This window comes from Python bivittatus, unplaced genomic scaffold (genome assembly GCF_059951505.1).
Source record: "Python bivittatus isolate LINGU-HERP-01145 unplaced genomic scaffold, Pbiv_v1 ctg000070_np1212, whole genome shotgun sequence".
In the NCBI taxonomy this organism is placed as follows: Eukaryota; Metazoa; Chordata; class Lepidosauria; order Squamata; family Pythonidae; genus Python; species Python bivittatus.
This window is the reverse complement of record NW_028277034.1, coordinates 49,707,709-49,722,503: the sequence shown is the minus strand read 5'-3', so window position 1 is coordinate 49,722,503 and position 14,795 is coordinate 49,707,709. Positions and strand designations below refer to the sequence as shown.

The following is a 14,795-nucleotide window of genomic DNA, read 5'->3' as shown; positions in this document are numbered from 1 at the left end:
CCAGGGCCCTTTTATCACATCCTGAAATAAATTCAGGGCAATTGGGCATCAACAGAATTCCAAGGAGAAAATCTGCCCTTATTTTAAGATAGTTTTGCTCACATTGTTGCATATAAACTGAAGAGTTAGAACCAATATTTCTGCTGTCAACTCAAGCACAAGATCAAGCCTTCTAATTCCTCATGCCAGCAAGCCATTCCCTTTCCCCTTGTTCTTTCGGTCAACAACCGCCCAGCAAGGATTCAGCCCCACAAATTGAATAATAGGGCTGCGCACATACTGAAAATGATTTGGAAGTGGTTCAGTGTCAGTGTAGCACCCTACGCTGGACACGTCCAGCTATTTCCATTGATTCATTATTAATTCATAATTATTAATTATATTATTTATAATGATTAATCATAATTGAATTACAGAGTCAATGGACCTCTTAAACATTAAAGCACTTACATCTGCTTTTTTAGGCTGCTTTAATAAATACCAGGGATATGCTGTGCTCACCCAAGGTCCATATCACATTGTAGCATCTGTAGTTCTAAAAAGTTAAATTAATTAAATTAAAAACTACTGGCACTTTTCAAAGGCTTGCATTTTCTGCAGAAGTATCAAGGAAGGTGGGTGGGTGGGTGGGTGGGTGGGTGGATAGGTAGATAGGATATAAGGAAAACACCATCTGATTCAACCCCATCTGATCCTCCCTATCTCCAAATGAGTCTCAAGTCTTTGGAGTTGACACAATTGTGCATCAAGAAAATACAAGGTTAGAGTCAACCAAGGCAGAGAGACCTAGTTCTGATGTCTCCTCCAAACGTCTTGTCATTGATTTTGCACAATTCATATGGTAGGCTATAAGAACTTTTTCTAAATGGCAAGGAAAATATAGGGAGAGACTGAAACTTGAAATCAATGTGCCTTTCATAACATTTAACAAGGGCTGGAAAATAACCATTTTTTCTTGTCTCTTATATTAGCTCACTATTTGCAATATGCTAAATCAGTTCTGCAAAAACATTCTTTTGAAGTCTTTGAAATAAATGTAATTTAATCTATTGCCAATATCAGGGTTCTTTGTAATCAATTTACCATGTAGAATGCCAATTTCATATGGTACAACTAACATTAAAACAACATTCATCCGTTCTGCCTTCCTCTGTAAAGGAAATTAGAGCTAGCCTTGGAGATAGGGAAGGAATGATCGAGCCATGAAGGGGGGGCCTTGCAGAAAAGATTACTATTATTGTGTTTAGTTTAAGACGGGACAGAAACCTGGACAGGCTTTCAAGACTGATGTCATCCCTTTGAGGTAGGCCAACTCAAGAAACATGGTTAGCAGAGATTCCAGGAAAAAACTCTCCACTGAATCGAAAGCTTGCCCAAGTTCCTCTCTCTCCCACCTTCTACTAAACAAAATCAAGGTGGGCTTCTTCTGAGTTTCTTTCTCACACTTTCCCCTTTTTCAGAACTGTGTAATTCTTTTCTGCAAGCCCTGCCTTAACAGATCGTTCTCTCTTTCCCTCTCCCCAAGGTCACTCCAAATTCCTTTACATTCTTGCAGAGCACCTATAAACTATTCATATAAATGTCCATTATTTGTGGAAAGTTTTGGAACCAAACTAGGGAAATCTACGGGGAGGTGTTTAAAATGTCAAGATGGTGGCCATGACTGCATGTTTGAAGTGTTGTCCCTTTTAATTCATGTGACACACATAAAAAGAGGGAAGTCGTTGCATGATTGTGGCTGCATCTTGACATCAGACTGCCATCTGACCTGCAGAGGCCATTTCACCCAGCTATATCAATGGTAAAGACTTCATTTCACAATTTCATGTAGTGTACACATACGGGGACCAAACAAACAAACAGGTGCTAATCTCTCAATATATTAATCCAATTAAGATCTGGTGAATATTTGGGGGCTTTGATAAATACTGGTATTCTGTATTTGGAATATATAGGATCATAGGGAAAATGGGGCAGACAAGCAATATTTTTAGGGAGAACAAATATTTTTCATACATTTCATCCATGCTATGCAATGAGCACATATGGGAAACTGATTGGGTTTTGTATATAAATAACCAGGCTGGTATTTATTGGTCCAATAAGAATTAAACACAAAAAGTACTGACTCCATTGTGATTATTATATTTACAATAGTAAAATGGGATTTTCATATGACTTGTTTTTAAAACTTCACTTTATAATATCTAACTGTAATTCAGCACATAATTTAAGGTTCAAAGGGGGAAAAGTGGCAGGTTAAAACTACAATTTCAGGGCTTACTCAGATTTTTATATATGTGTATATAGAGAAACAATAATTCCATGTCTTTACGTCTCATATCACTTCCAAGATCCTAATCTATGTTTGAGAAATTCAGGAGAAAGAAATGTATGCAATTATTTTCCCAAATTGTACCTCTGTGATGTTTCTGTGGCTGAAATTCTTTTTCCAGTCCAACACATTAAACCTTTATGATTCTATAATATTTGAAAACGCAAAGTGAAATGAAAACTCATTCAGCATTGGTATAAACACATAGCTTTAATTCTTTTAATATATGTTATTAATTTAATAATGCTTCAGTTATTTGTACTAAAGCTGACTGGACATGAATTTGGTAAACACAGCTGTCTGATTATTCACCCAAGAACTTTTAAAAATAGATTTTGCCCACCCCCCCATCCCCAGTCAACAATGATATGAGCAATCACCTACCTCAGGCTGTATTGTTTTAAATTATTTTTAAAGGTTGAATTAAATAATGAAATGTTGTACCCTGAGAAACTTTTCTTGTTCTGTAGAAAGGAATATAAACAATAAGAACAGAAATTCTTAAAGATGGAAATAGATGATCAATTTTATATATGATCTGTTTGAATACCAAAATTCATTAACCAATGCCTTCTTTGTAAATTTTTCTATTTTGAGATTGGTGCAAGCCCTGCAATATACTTTTAAGAAAGGAAGAAATTAAATATCCCCTGTAACAATATGTAATAGACTGTTTTCTAAACACTTGTACTGAAATATTTTTAATATACAATGTGAATTAATTTCAAATTCCATATCAGATGTTTCATGGTCTTGATCCAAAATTATAGGAAATGGATAGGAAATTGACATGATTTGACGTTTACCATATTCTTGGTACAATAGGAAATCGCACGGATAAACTAGTATTGGCTTGTCAAGAAATGTATTGAGCATTTTGTACACAAAACAGTTTCTTCCCCAGCTGCAAAGGTCTGCAGATCTGGTTTTAGAGCTATGAGCTAATCTCTTTGAGAGCTGCAGGAAACTGTGGTGCCCTATTGTTCTGTTATTGCCATTGCTAACCCCACATTTAACACACTATACAATCAGACAAATTTACAGAATTATTTAAGCGCAAATCCCCTGAGTTAGCCAGTGGCATGCCTCCTTACCCTTCACAAAATGGGAGGGGAAGACAGCTTCAGTGGTGGCAACCAGCAGTTGGAGAAGACTATAAATCCACTTAAAAAATGTATCAGCCTTTGGGAACAGCAGCAGGAACAGGCTTGTAGAACCTTAAGTCTTCATCTGAGTGAACTCACAATACAGCTGGTGGTAGGGGTTCAGCCATGCTTTCAATGGGAAAGATCATCTTAAGCCAGGACTATGTAAGAATGTAAGAACAGCTCTTCTGGAGCAAGGCCCATCTTAGTCCAGTATTTTCTTCCTCACAGTGGTCAACCAGATGCCTCTGGGGTGCTCCCAAGAAGGACCCAGAGACCTATCTTTCTCCCACCACTGTTCTCCTAATACTGGTATCTGAAGGAATACTTCCCCAACCTGGATGTAACACTGAGTCTTCAAGCCAGATGGACCTTGGTAGACCTCTCCTCCATGAATTTATCTAGGTCCCTTTTAAAGCCATACAAGTTGATGGCCATCACCACCTTTTGTGGTAATGAATCCCGTGGATTAGTTATGTACTGCATGAAATGCTTCCATCTGTCTTTCCTAAATCTCCTTCCAATAGGATTTACTGGTTGACCCTGAATCTAATGTTTTGAGAGAAGGAGAAAACTTTTCTCAGTCCACTTACTCTACATCATGCATGATTTATACACCTGTCACTTTTTTCTAAGCTAAAAAGTCCCAAACACTCTACCCTTTCTCATAAGGTGTTAGAGCCCTGATCACTTTGGCTGCCACCTTCTGCACTTTTTCCAGCTTTATTATATCCTTCTTCCAAACTTTGTAACCAGAACTGTACATCATGTTCCAGGTGCAAATATATCAGATTTGTATAGGTTCATTATGTTAACAGTTTCACTTTCAATCCCTTTGCTAATGATCTCTAGCATGGAATTTACCTTTTTCACAGCTGCCATACTCTGAGTTGACATCTTCATCAAGCTATCTACTCTGACTTCAAGATCTTTTTCCTGGTTAGTTACAGAGAGCCCTATTTCTGATTTTCACCGCAGCCTTGACCAGTTCTGTGCTAACCCCAACTCAAGATAATTTATGAACAAGTTAAAAAGCCCCAGTCTCAGCACAGATCTTTGAGAGACTCAATTTCTTAGTTCTGATAACTGAGAAGAATGCCAATTAGTCTTTGCTTTCTGTTTTTGAGTACGGTAGCAATCCATAAAAGGACAGGCCCTCTTACCTTACAACAGTTAAGTTTACTCAACAGCTTTTGATGTTGTCAAAGGCTTTTTGGAAAATCCATGTATACATTGTCAACTGGGTCATCTCCATCCTGCGCCTGTTGACGCTCTAAAGTAACCCTGAAAGTAGAGTAATGCAAGATCCACCCTTGCAGAGACCATGGTGAGTTTCCTTCACCAATGCTTGCTCTTCTATGGGGTTATTCCCACGCATCAACTTGTCCAAGATGCTAAGTTTACCAGCCTATAATTTCACAAGTCTTCCCTGGGTTCCTTTTCAAAAACAGATGTCAGATTGGTTACCTTCCAGTTCTTTGGCACTGCACCCAATTTTTACAGGTCCACTCTCGAGTGGACTCCAATGATTCTGTAGACCAACTGGTCTAAGGAATAGTCTTCTAGGGTGTTGAGAAACATGATTTCTTTTCGGTGGCTTGAGTTTGAATCTACCTCAATTGTGTGGAGGAAGCTGAAGTCCCTCACGATTGTAAAACTTCTCTCCCTTGATTTCTTTCACCACCCTCAACAGTTTGACCAGCTGGGCACAGCATCTCCCTATAAATCTAGTGCACATTTGTGGCCAGGTAGTGCCTCCCATAGTGATTGTGTGGAAGAACCTGGTCTTCCAATATTTTCTAGTACATTAGATTTTATACCCTCTTCGATCTAAAGAACAAGACCTCCTCCAGTATGCCCTTCCCTATCAGCAAGGGAATGCATTCTGGGGGAAGCCTTGCTCAGAAAGAGCTGCAAATTTGGTCATCGGCCAAGGGAATAATTTCATGTCCCTTGAGGTTTCAGTGAAAAGCAACAAAGGAGGGATAATTAGACCAACACACATCCCTTCGTTTTCTCCATCTTGCGCACAAGCATGCCCGCCCGACGTGAAATATTCTCCTTTCCCCTCAAACGTGATGGTTGTTGAACTTATTTTTAGTGTCATTTGATAAGCCTCCCTGTTTGCAGAGAGACATCCCACTGACCCAGCCACTGGTCATTGTCTATACCGGTTCCCATCAAAGTAGGCGCATTTTGTCAGGTTTCGCCTCGAATATCCATTTTGCATCTGAAGTACAGTATCGAAAGTGACTGGATCATTTGAGCCTTTTTCTTCAGCTGCTGCCTTCTTCCTCCCCCACAGAGCTTCCTTTCACGCTGTTTGGCATGGCCGATGTGACACGACACGCTTTTGTTTTTGGTGTGTGTGTGTGTGTGTGTGTATATACACACATACATACATATATATATATATGCATACTTTGTCAATGTTTCCTGAATGGCTGGCACACTACACATTTGCTGCAGAAATGGAGAGGGGGGAAAAAAAGTATCCCGCCTTCTCTCTCTTTTCTCTCGATCCCAGTGTTGAATCTCCACCAAAGCATGGTAGCCCCTCAAAACTGAGTAATGTGCATACAGGGATAGGTCATTCAATGTCAAAAGGCATAAAAAAGATGAGCAAAACCTTCACAGGCTGCTGCTTGCTGTTGCCTTTAATTATATTAATTAAACTTTGAAATTCTCATGCAAAGAGAGTTGCTGGTTTGTGACGTTGAAGAGCCCTTGGAGATTTGGTGATGGTAAGGTGGAGAGAAGAGAAAAGAAAGAGAAAGAGAGAGAAGGAGAGAAAGAAAAGACCCGGAGATGCCAGCTTTGTGGTGACTGTTTTTTCCACCCTATTATAATAATTCATAAGCCCAGAATTACTACGTATGTTTACAAAGGACAATGTTTTTATGCGCTACTGAGCACCGAGTGCAGAAAAGGGGAAGAGAAACAATTAGGCGCAGCGCACAGCCCTTGACGCCTCAGCTCCCTCAATCTCCACTCAAGATCTTTGGTTACAGGCGGTCTTCCTGGAGAATAACGCTCTATTAATTTTTCTTCCTGTCCTGGGTACATCATGTAAGAAAGGTGTCTTCAGAAACTAGAGGGCAAAGTTTTGCTTGCCACCAATACCTCTAGGCACCATAACTACATTTTGTCGTACATGTGTACTGCGCAGTGTCAAAGTGACAAGATTTTTAGTCAGAAGTTTCCCGTAAGGCACAATCCAGCAGGGTGGGAGCACAGGGGAAAGAGGACCGAGATTCAAAGATTTCCATGAGATGACACCACTGTAAGGCAATGAACTCCTTTTATTTGTTCAGCCCAGTGGGAATTTCACTCTACTCCCTGTGGTAAATACATTCATATTTAAATAATAAGTTCCATCTTCGTGCCCATGAAACAAGACCACTCCAAGGGAAGAGGCACATCCAGGCTTGAGTGCTAAAATCGCAAAAGCCAACATCATCCGTAACTTGTGATTTCTTGTGCTGGATTTGCTGTGGAAAACTAGATACGCAACACCAAAGTTCTTCATGTGACCACTTGCAAAGTGTATAATACTGTAAGGAATACTGTACGAAGTAATGAGCTGAAAAGAACATGGCGGATGGAAGAGCTCAACGTGGCAGTGGATGACTTCTGCAGAACCAAAGAGAGCAAACTTCCAAGCGAGGAGATAGGAATCGTTCTGAGGATTTCTCTATAAGTGCTTCACTGTCTTCATTTGGTTATAATGAAAAATAAGACGGCTTTTCATTCTCCCGCCTTCCTTTACTGAGACTGAACTCGGGTAAAGTTTATGCACCGGCCCTGCGAAGACAAAAAGTAATGCAACGTTTAGTTTGTGGCTCTGGAAAAGATATTTCTAAAAAGTCAGTAAGGTTGAATCATGGCTTTAACCCAAAGGGTGATCTGTACAAGAGGAAACAGAATAGGATATTCTTGGCAAGAGAAACCATCAGTAATCATCTTCTGGAGGAGAGGAAATTTAAATAAATATGGAAGATGCCACTGGAAGGAAAAGAATCAATAAACTGCCTAGGACTATTTTAAAGATGAACATATTTATTACAGCCTTCATATCCCACCAAATCAGTCAAAGTGAGCGGCTACCAGAAAAAAAGGACTTTCTTGATATTGACCCCCTGCCCCCACACCTGCAAAGCTCTTGCCTATTGCAGGGCCATCATGGAGGTGGAGGTAAAAAAAATCAAGATGGTGGCTGCAATCATGTGACTGAAGCCCTGGTCCGGTGCCTTCTTTGTGGTCTTACTCATGACAAACAAGGACCTTTTTATTTTTCCACACATTTTAGGTAACTTTTTAAAAATTACCGAACATCGATTTGCAGAGAGTTTGTAATTTTACCTTCAATAACATCAAAAGCTACTGTTAATGTTGCTGCTGATAATGGTGATGTTATTTTTATCATTTTTATGCTCTTGATTTCTTGTTGTATATGGATCTGTTTTGTATTATATGTTCTTAACAGATTTAACCATTTAACCAATGAATACTGCTTACTGGGCAACCTAAAAATATAATAAATAAATAGATATAGACGTCAAGGTCTATTAAGATGCAACACGTGCTGATTCATTTTTGCTGCAATAGAGTAGCCCAACTCTGCATCTTGAAAAAAATCATCATGATGTGAATGTTAAAATACATGTGAAGTTTAAGCTTCCATTTGTAAGGCCATTTCCTTAAAGGCTCATGGTCTGAGCCTCTGGCTTGGTATTTTAGAGGCTAAACAAAACATAAATACAAGACTTGTTCATGTTTCCCAGTCAGTGGTGTTGAAGGTCATCAGCGGTATCCACAAGAGTGGGGGAGGATCAAAAAAGTCAAGATGGCAATTGTAACAGCGTAATCAAAGTCCCACTTATTTTGTATGCCAACATTGTACGCACATACAAAGGAGCAGTACTTAGATCGCGCTGCCAAAACCACCACCTTGACTTTTCTGATCCCTCCTCATGCAGATGCCCTGAAGGCAACACTGTGATACAAGAAAGTTTTGCCGTAATGACCAGTAGACACCAATCCTCTATGACAGAGGTTGTCAAACTGGGAGCTCCTATGATCCCTTAAAATGATAAATGGATTTGTTTGATCCATCCATGAATAAAATTAATTATTTCACTGGGGTTAGGGTTGGGCATGATATAAATATACACTTATTTTTAATGGTTAAATTTTAATCTGTTTTATCACAGAAGTTCTCAAACCCTGCAGTACCACAATTGCCTGCTACAAGCTTGCAGAGGCAAAGTGACGGACATAGCCCAGAGTGAGTGTTGACAACAGTCCCAAATGCCTGTGCAGGCCCAATCAGGCCTCTTAAAAAATTGCCACACCACCATCCCACAACACACAATTAGAGAACTCCCACTTTGTTAATTTGTCAAAAGTCCGGGCATCTCTGATGTATAACAACATGATGACTTAGTCATACAAATGCCATAATTTATGTATTTGTGTCAGATGTCCTGATGCAAGTGTGTAATTGCAGGATTTGCATTATTGCATCATTGTCCACCCATCATATTGGCCTCACCACTGTTTGCTGAGGACACTGTTGGTGAAATTCCCTTCTAAAGCCAAACAGATTAATAGTTACAATTATATCTTGTGTTAGCAGCAATTTCCTTGTCTCTGAATGACACAAATGCCATAATGAAATAACTCATGATACAGCACTTCTTTCCAGAAATTTTCTCTGGAATGCACCAACAAATTTAACAATGGGACACTGCCCAATTGTCAATATTTTGGTTGAATATATTGGACTTGGCTACGGTCAGTAAGTAATTGCAGGTGTAAAAAGTACTGGACAATTTCTCTTTGTTTCTTACCCTACTGTATTTGGTGAATGAGTTAAAATGCTACCCTTAAGGTACCACTGATAGCTTCAGGAGGTTTGCTATATTTGAATACAGTGGCTATTTTTTTTTAAAAAAATCCCATTGTATATCAGACAGTGATTCTAGTGTGTATTATATCACTGTAAGCCTAATGTGTAACATTCTTTAAATGCATCTTCCATTAATATAATCATGATTTGCACCATCACCCAGCAGAAGGCCTTGATTAAAATCAAGAGGATGAGCAGATTGTTCTGCAGTGAGAGCCAGATTAAACATGCATCATGGGCTGAGGAAACTTAGCTGATTTACATATATTAGTTGCATGCAATTAAGATAATTTGCACATGCATGGCGGGAACAATTGCTGCACTTTGTCTATGAGTGTTTTTGTAAATGAGAAATAGGTCCCTGAACTTTGAAAAACTAAGGTGGTTTTTCAGCTAATTACAATACAGACCACCAAAATTAGTTATCCAATTTCCAGGGAAGGGAAGGGAAGGGAAGGGAAGGGAAGGGAAGGGAAGGGAAGGGAAGGGAAGGGAAGGGAAGGGAAGGGAAGGGAAGGGAAGGGAAGGGAAGGGAAGGCTTTCCCTGGTAAATTCAAAATCATCACAGATCCCTCATCACACACAACAACCGAAAAAAGCAAATCCATGATTCTGCTTTATGGACACATAACCAAATGCTTAGTCCTATTTCTGATGTAAACCATAAACAATCCATACAAATGGGCAAACAAATATTTGTTCCTCCAAATCTAAAGGCAGAAGGTTTTGACTCAATGTTAGGGCTGCCCTTGGGATTTAAAGAGGAAAAGGCACATAACTCCTGTCTCCTGAAACTCCTTCAGTTATCCTGTCTTTCCTTGGGATCGTGTGACAACTGCAGAGGGCAGCCCTTGAAAATAATTGAGTAAAATAGTGCAGCATCAGTCACAAAAAAGGGGTTTGGTCCTACTGTAGATACAGATCACTAGAGAATCCAGGAGAAGCTCTTAGACTTTGAGAATCCATCCTGTGTGCCTCAGACCAACTCTTTCTCTCATATTCATAGCCTAGTGCTGGTGGAAGTTTGCGCATCAGCACTCAGCCAAACTCATAATGAATAATCAAAATGTTTGGTACCTATTAAACTAGAAATCAAGTCACCTAAGCTAATCTGAAGTTTCATCCTGAGTAGTTTATGAAGGAAATTAAGTCAATGAAAACTGTAGATCCACTCCCCCACACACCATGCTTTAAGAATTCTGACTTGGATATTGGAAAGGCATGGGGATCGTTGATGTCTACAGGTGAATGTTGACAAGGTCACAGTACAGTTATAGTTGCTGAAGTGAATGCTGACAGTTATCCAGTTATGGTTGTCAGACTCCTCTCATGTATACCGTAATAGTGGAAAGACTATATACTATTTATGTCCAAGTGTTCATAAGATGTCACTAGTGGTCCACATTTCCAGGCAAATGTAGATGGTCACCAAATGCTATATAGAACATGTATGACTATTCTTACCTTTTTACAGTTAGAGCAAAGATGTGCTTCCCCAAATATTGACTGCACTTCAGCTTAATGGCAAACTACAGTTTACTGTTACAAGCACAAGCAACCTCACATCTCTGACTCAGGTATGCCTGTTCTTCTCTTTTCCATGCATGAGAAGAAAGCAACTTTTCTGCCAATTCAGATTCTTCTGCCCACTAGAGTTTGCCTTAGATCAGGACAAAGTACATATTACTGAGAATGCAGAATACAAGTTCAAACTTTCTTTTCAACGATGAGCAAAGAAAGGAAGTTGCAGAATAAGTTTCTTATTCATAATAACAAATTATAACTAATGAGGTCAGAATACAATCATGAAATCCATTCAGGAACGTTCACTGATGGCTTTCAAAGGCTTACAAATCATTGGGGCAGCAAGAAATGTGCAGAGAAGTCCACGGAGACTAACACAGAGAGTAACAGTTTCAGCTAGCCCGTTTTGGTCGCACTATTAAGAACTCTTGCTACCTTATTTAGTGAGTTCCTTATGGGCAGGACGGCAGGATATAAATTGAAATAATAAATATAAATAATATAATATACTCTAACATAACATTTTAAGCTCATTTACACCCTGTCCAGCAATTCCTCTCAACCAAGTTTGGATTTCCAAATCTGGACTTTGCAATAGGTCTAACAAATATAGGCTGCAAAAAATCTGGATACCTGCAAAGTATTAGTGCTTTCTGTATCTCTTTGCTCCTATCTAGTGGCCCTCCAGATGTTTGCACCCAAGATCTGTCAGCCCTAATCTCCAGAAGCTCTGAATTCCTATTCTCACCAGTCCTTGTTAGATTAGCCAATAAGAAAATATAGTTCAGCAACATTTGGAGGACCACAGATTCTCTTGAATTCAAGTCCCTCATTTAAATCCTTGTAAGTATGCAATGCTGTCATATGATCTCATCCAGCAATCAGTGCATCTATCTGATCTAGCTGGTAGGAGTTCTCAGACTGGATAATTCCCCCAACACCCTTTCTTATAGCTTTTTGTGCTGGAGGCCTACGAAGCTCCACCTATTAAACAGTGCATGGAAAACACGTGTTTTATCAAATTATCTTCAACATCTCTATGTCTTTTATTGCCCTCCACTATCAAAATACCAGGCATACAAAGAGAAGGGTTAGGAGAAGTTCAGCCTCGACAATAGGGTCCTTTCTGCTTACACATTTTCAACTTCATTCTTACTTTCCATATTGACAAGCTTCTCGATGAGCAGCATTAAATCAAAACACACGCAGATGAGGCAATCTTTTTCTGAGCTGTGAGCCTGCTCAACAGAAAGCAGAATGTTGGAAAATGTACTGAAAGTGCTAATTAATTCTGAAGGTCGGGGCTGTTGTATCACCACTGATGTAACAGCAAGGAATCCATGCCAGCATAGTAAAGAACCATTTGCAACTGTAGGTAATAGAATATGACAAGAGGTGCACTTCGTAATGCACGGACGCAGAGGGCACATTAAAAATTATCCTATAAAGCCACAGCAACTTTCAGCACATAAAGTGATCCCCACTGCCCTAGATGCCAGTGCCAGGACTTAGGAGACATAAAGAATGGCTCTAAAATTCTATGCATGACATCTGATTTAATTCTTGATGTCATGCTCCTGAGGTGGGCCAAGAGACAATTTCATCCAACCCCCTGTTTTGACTGGACAAGCAGCAAGGATTTGGAGCAGCATCAACTATAACTTGTGTTTACAACAATGTCTCTGGGCCTCGCTGAGACCTTAGAGCAACTTAGAAAATGGGAGGTAGATCCAGCTCATGATTTTTTGTCTAACATACAGGTAGTCCTCGACTTACAACCATTTGTTTAACAACCGTTCAAAGTTATGATGATGCTGAAAAAGTGACTTACGACTGGTCCTCACATTTATGACTATCGTAGCATTCCTGCGGTCACATGATCAAGATTTGACATCTTGACAACTGGCAGGTATTTATTTACGATGGTTGCAGCATCCTGGGTTCATTTGTGACCTTCCCAGGGAGCTTCTGACAAGCAAAGACAATGGGGGAAACTGGATTCGCTTAACAACTGTGTGAGTCGCTTAACGATTGCGGCAAAATAGGTCATAAAATCGCGTGTGACTCACTTAACGACTGCATTGCTTAGCGATGGAAGTTCCAGTCCCAATTGTGGTTGTAAGTCGAGGACTACCTGTAGGATCGCGATTGCCATATTCATCAGAGCAACCATTTTCTGAGAGTTCTCATAAAACAACCTTGACATTTCAAATGGCCCCACAGGTCCCAAAAGACTGGACAGCCTTTGTGTAATTCCCCCTTACGTTCCTTTCTGAGACAACCTCCTGACCGAAAGGTGCTTTCGGTTCTGTAGCTACCAGAATTCATAGCCAACCTGGTTTGCAAGATAGTTATTGTGAAGATAAAAATCAGCAGAGACCTTGAGCTCCCAGAGGATATATGCAATGAAGCAAAAAAAAAAATCAAAAAACAAAAAAAAACCCTCAAGCACAATTATATTGTGGACTAGGATCAAATCTTTTTTTAAATGTACTTTTTAGATCCTAATCCAAGATAATTCCAATAAATCAACTGTCCTTTACACGTTGTGAGACTGCAACTGGGAGAATGTAACATATTCACTAGATAGCATCTTTATTTCCTTGTTTTTTAACCACTTCTGTATTTGCTTTATTGTATTTATTTTAATTGTATTTTATTAAATGCTTTATCAATGTACTAACTCATACATGTTTTACATAAACTAACACATTTCAAAAATGAATAAAATTGCCCAGGTCAGATTTCTTTCCTTGTCACTTGATCTCAACAAAAAATCTGGAAAGATTAGGTCTTCATCGCTGCCATATTATCACAATCAGACAATGTGGTGGTTTAATGTTACATCCATGCCCTTTGTACTCAATTAAACAATCAATACATCCAATTTGAATTCAGATGTATCATGCCTTGTAAATCATTGGGTCATAAACCTTAACAATACCAACATGTAGTTAGTGTAAAATGGAACTAAATTAGTGTCTTAGGGCTATAGTAATTAAAATGTGAGTTATGCAAGCCTCCCATGATACTCATGAAAGATCAGGGCAGCTTGGATGGGCCACTTTCAGATGGCAAATCCTATTTTGAGGCTTAAGAAAGTGGGTTTAAGGAACAGTATCTCCTCAGTGTTAGAAGCCTGAAAAGAGGAGACCCGTCACTTACTTTATAACTTTATTTTGCTGTACTGTCTTCAAAAAGCTACATATAGAAGCTTCTCTAGACATCAGTTGTAAAACTGAAGGATAAAAACATACGCATCTTTTTGCACTTAATCTGGCATTCACAGGATCATCCTGAAGCCCTTTCAGAAGCAGATATGTACTGATAAAATTAAAGCCATTGTGAATACTTTGCCTAATGAGACAAGAAGACAGAACAGAAATGGAGGCCTTTAAAGTTGCACGTGGAATATCCTCTACAGAAAAACTCCACTGATGTCTAACATTATGGCATTTGATGGATGGTGAAGATTTGTTTAAATTGCCAGGCCCCTCACAGCCACTCACAACCAAGAGAGCTAGATTCTTTTTATTAATCAGGTTATTGAAGGGAAAAAGGCGGGTTAGGTTACAGAAATCTTGGCCATCAAATACATTTACTTTAGCACCCCATTTATCTTTAAGTTTGTTAGAGCAGGGATCTTGTTGCTAATTGTCTGTTGATGCAGTGGGGAGATGACTACCCTTTCTTTACATATATATAATTTTTATTAAATATTTTTTTTAAAAGGAAGGTAAAAACTAATACAAGGAGATGGCTACCCATTTTTGATAAAAGAGGCACATGCAGATATTCCAAAACGTATAAGAGTCTGCAAACCACTATCGCTTTTTGCCAGAATCTGTTTAGTCCGTTACATTTATTTTTATCTTCCCAG

General features: G+C 39.2%; 1 protein-coding gene across 2 annotated transcripts in view; it reads right to left on the bottom strand.

Moving 5' to 3' along the window:
• Positions 1-6,200: 6,200 nt before the first annotated feature.
• ANTXR2 (ANTXR cell adhesion molecule 2) overlaps positions 6,201-14,795 on the bottom strand; it is a 127,171-nt gene continuing 118,576 nt past the window's right edge. For both annotated transcript variants that reach the window (XM_088133142.1, XM_088133141.1), the window contains exon 17: positions 6,201-7,284. In XM_088133142.1, coding sequence (XP_087989268.1) covers positions 7,246-7,284 — 39 coding nt within the window. In that variant the 3' untranslated portion in view covers positions 6,201-7,245. The remainder of the gene's footprint in view (positions 7,285-14,795) is intronic.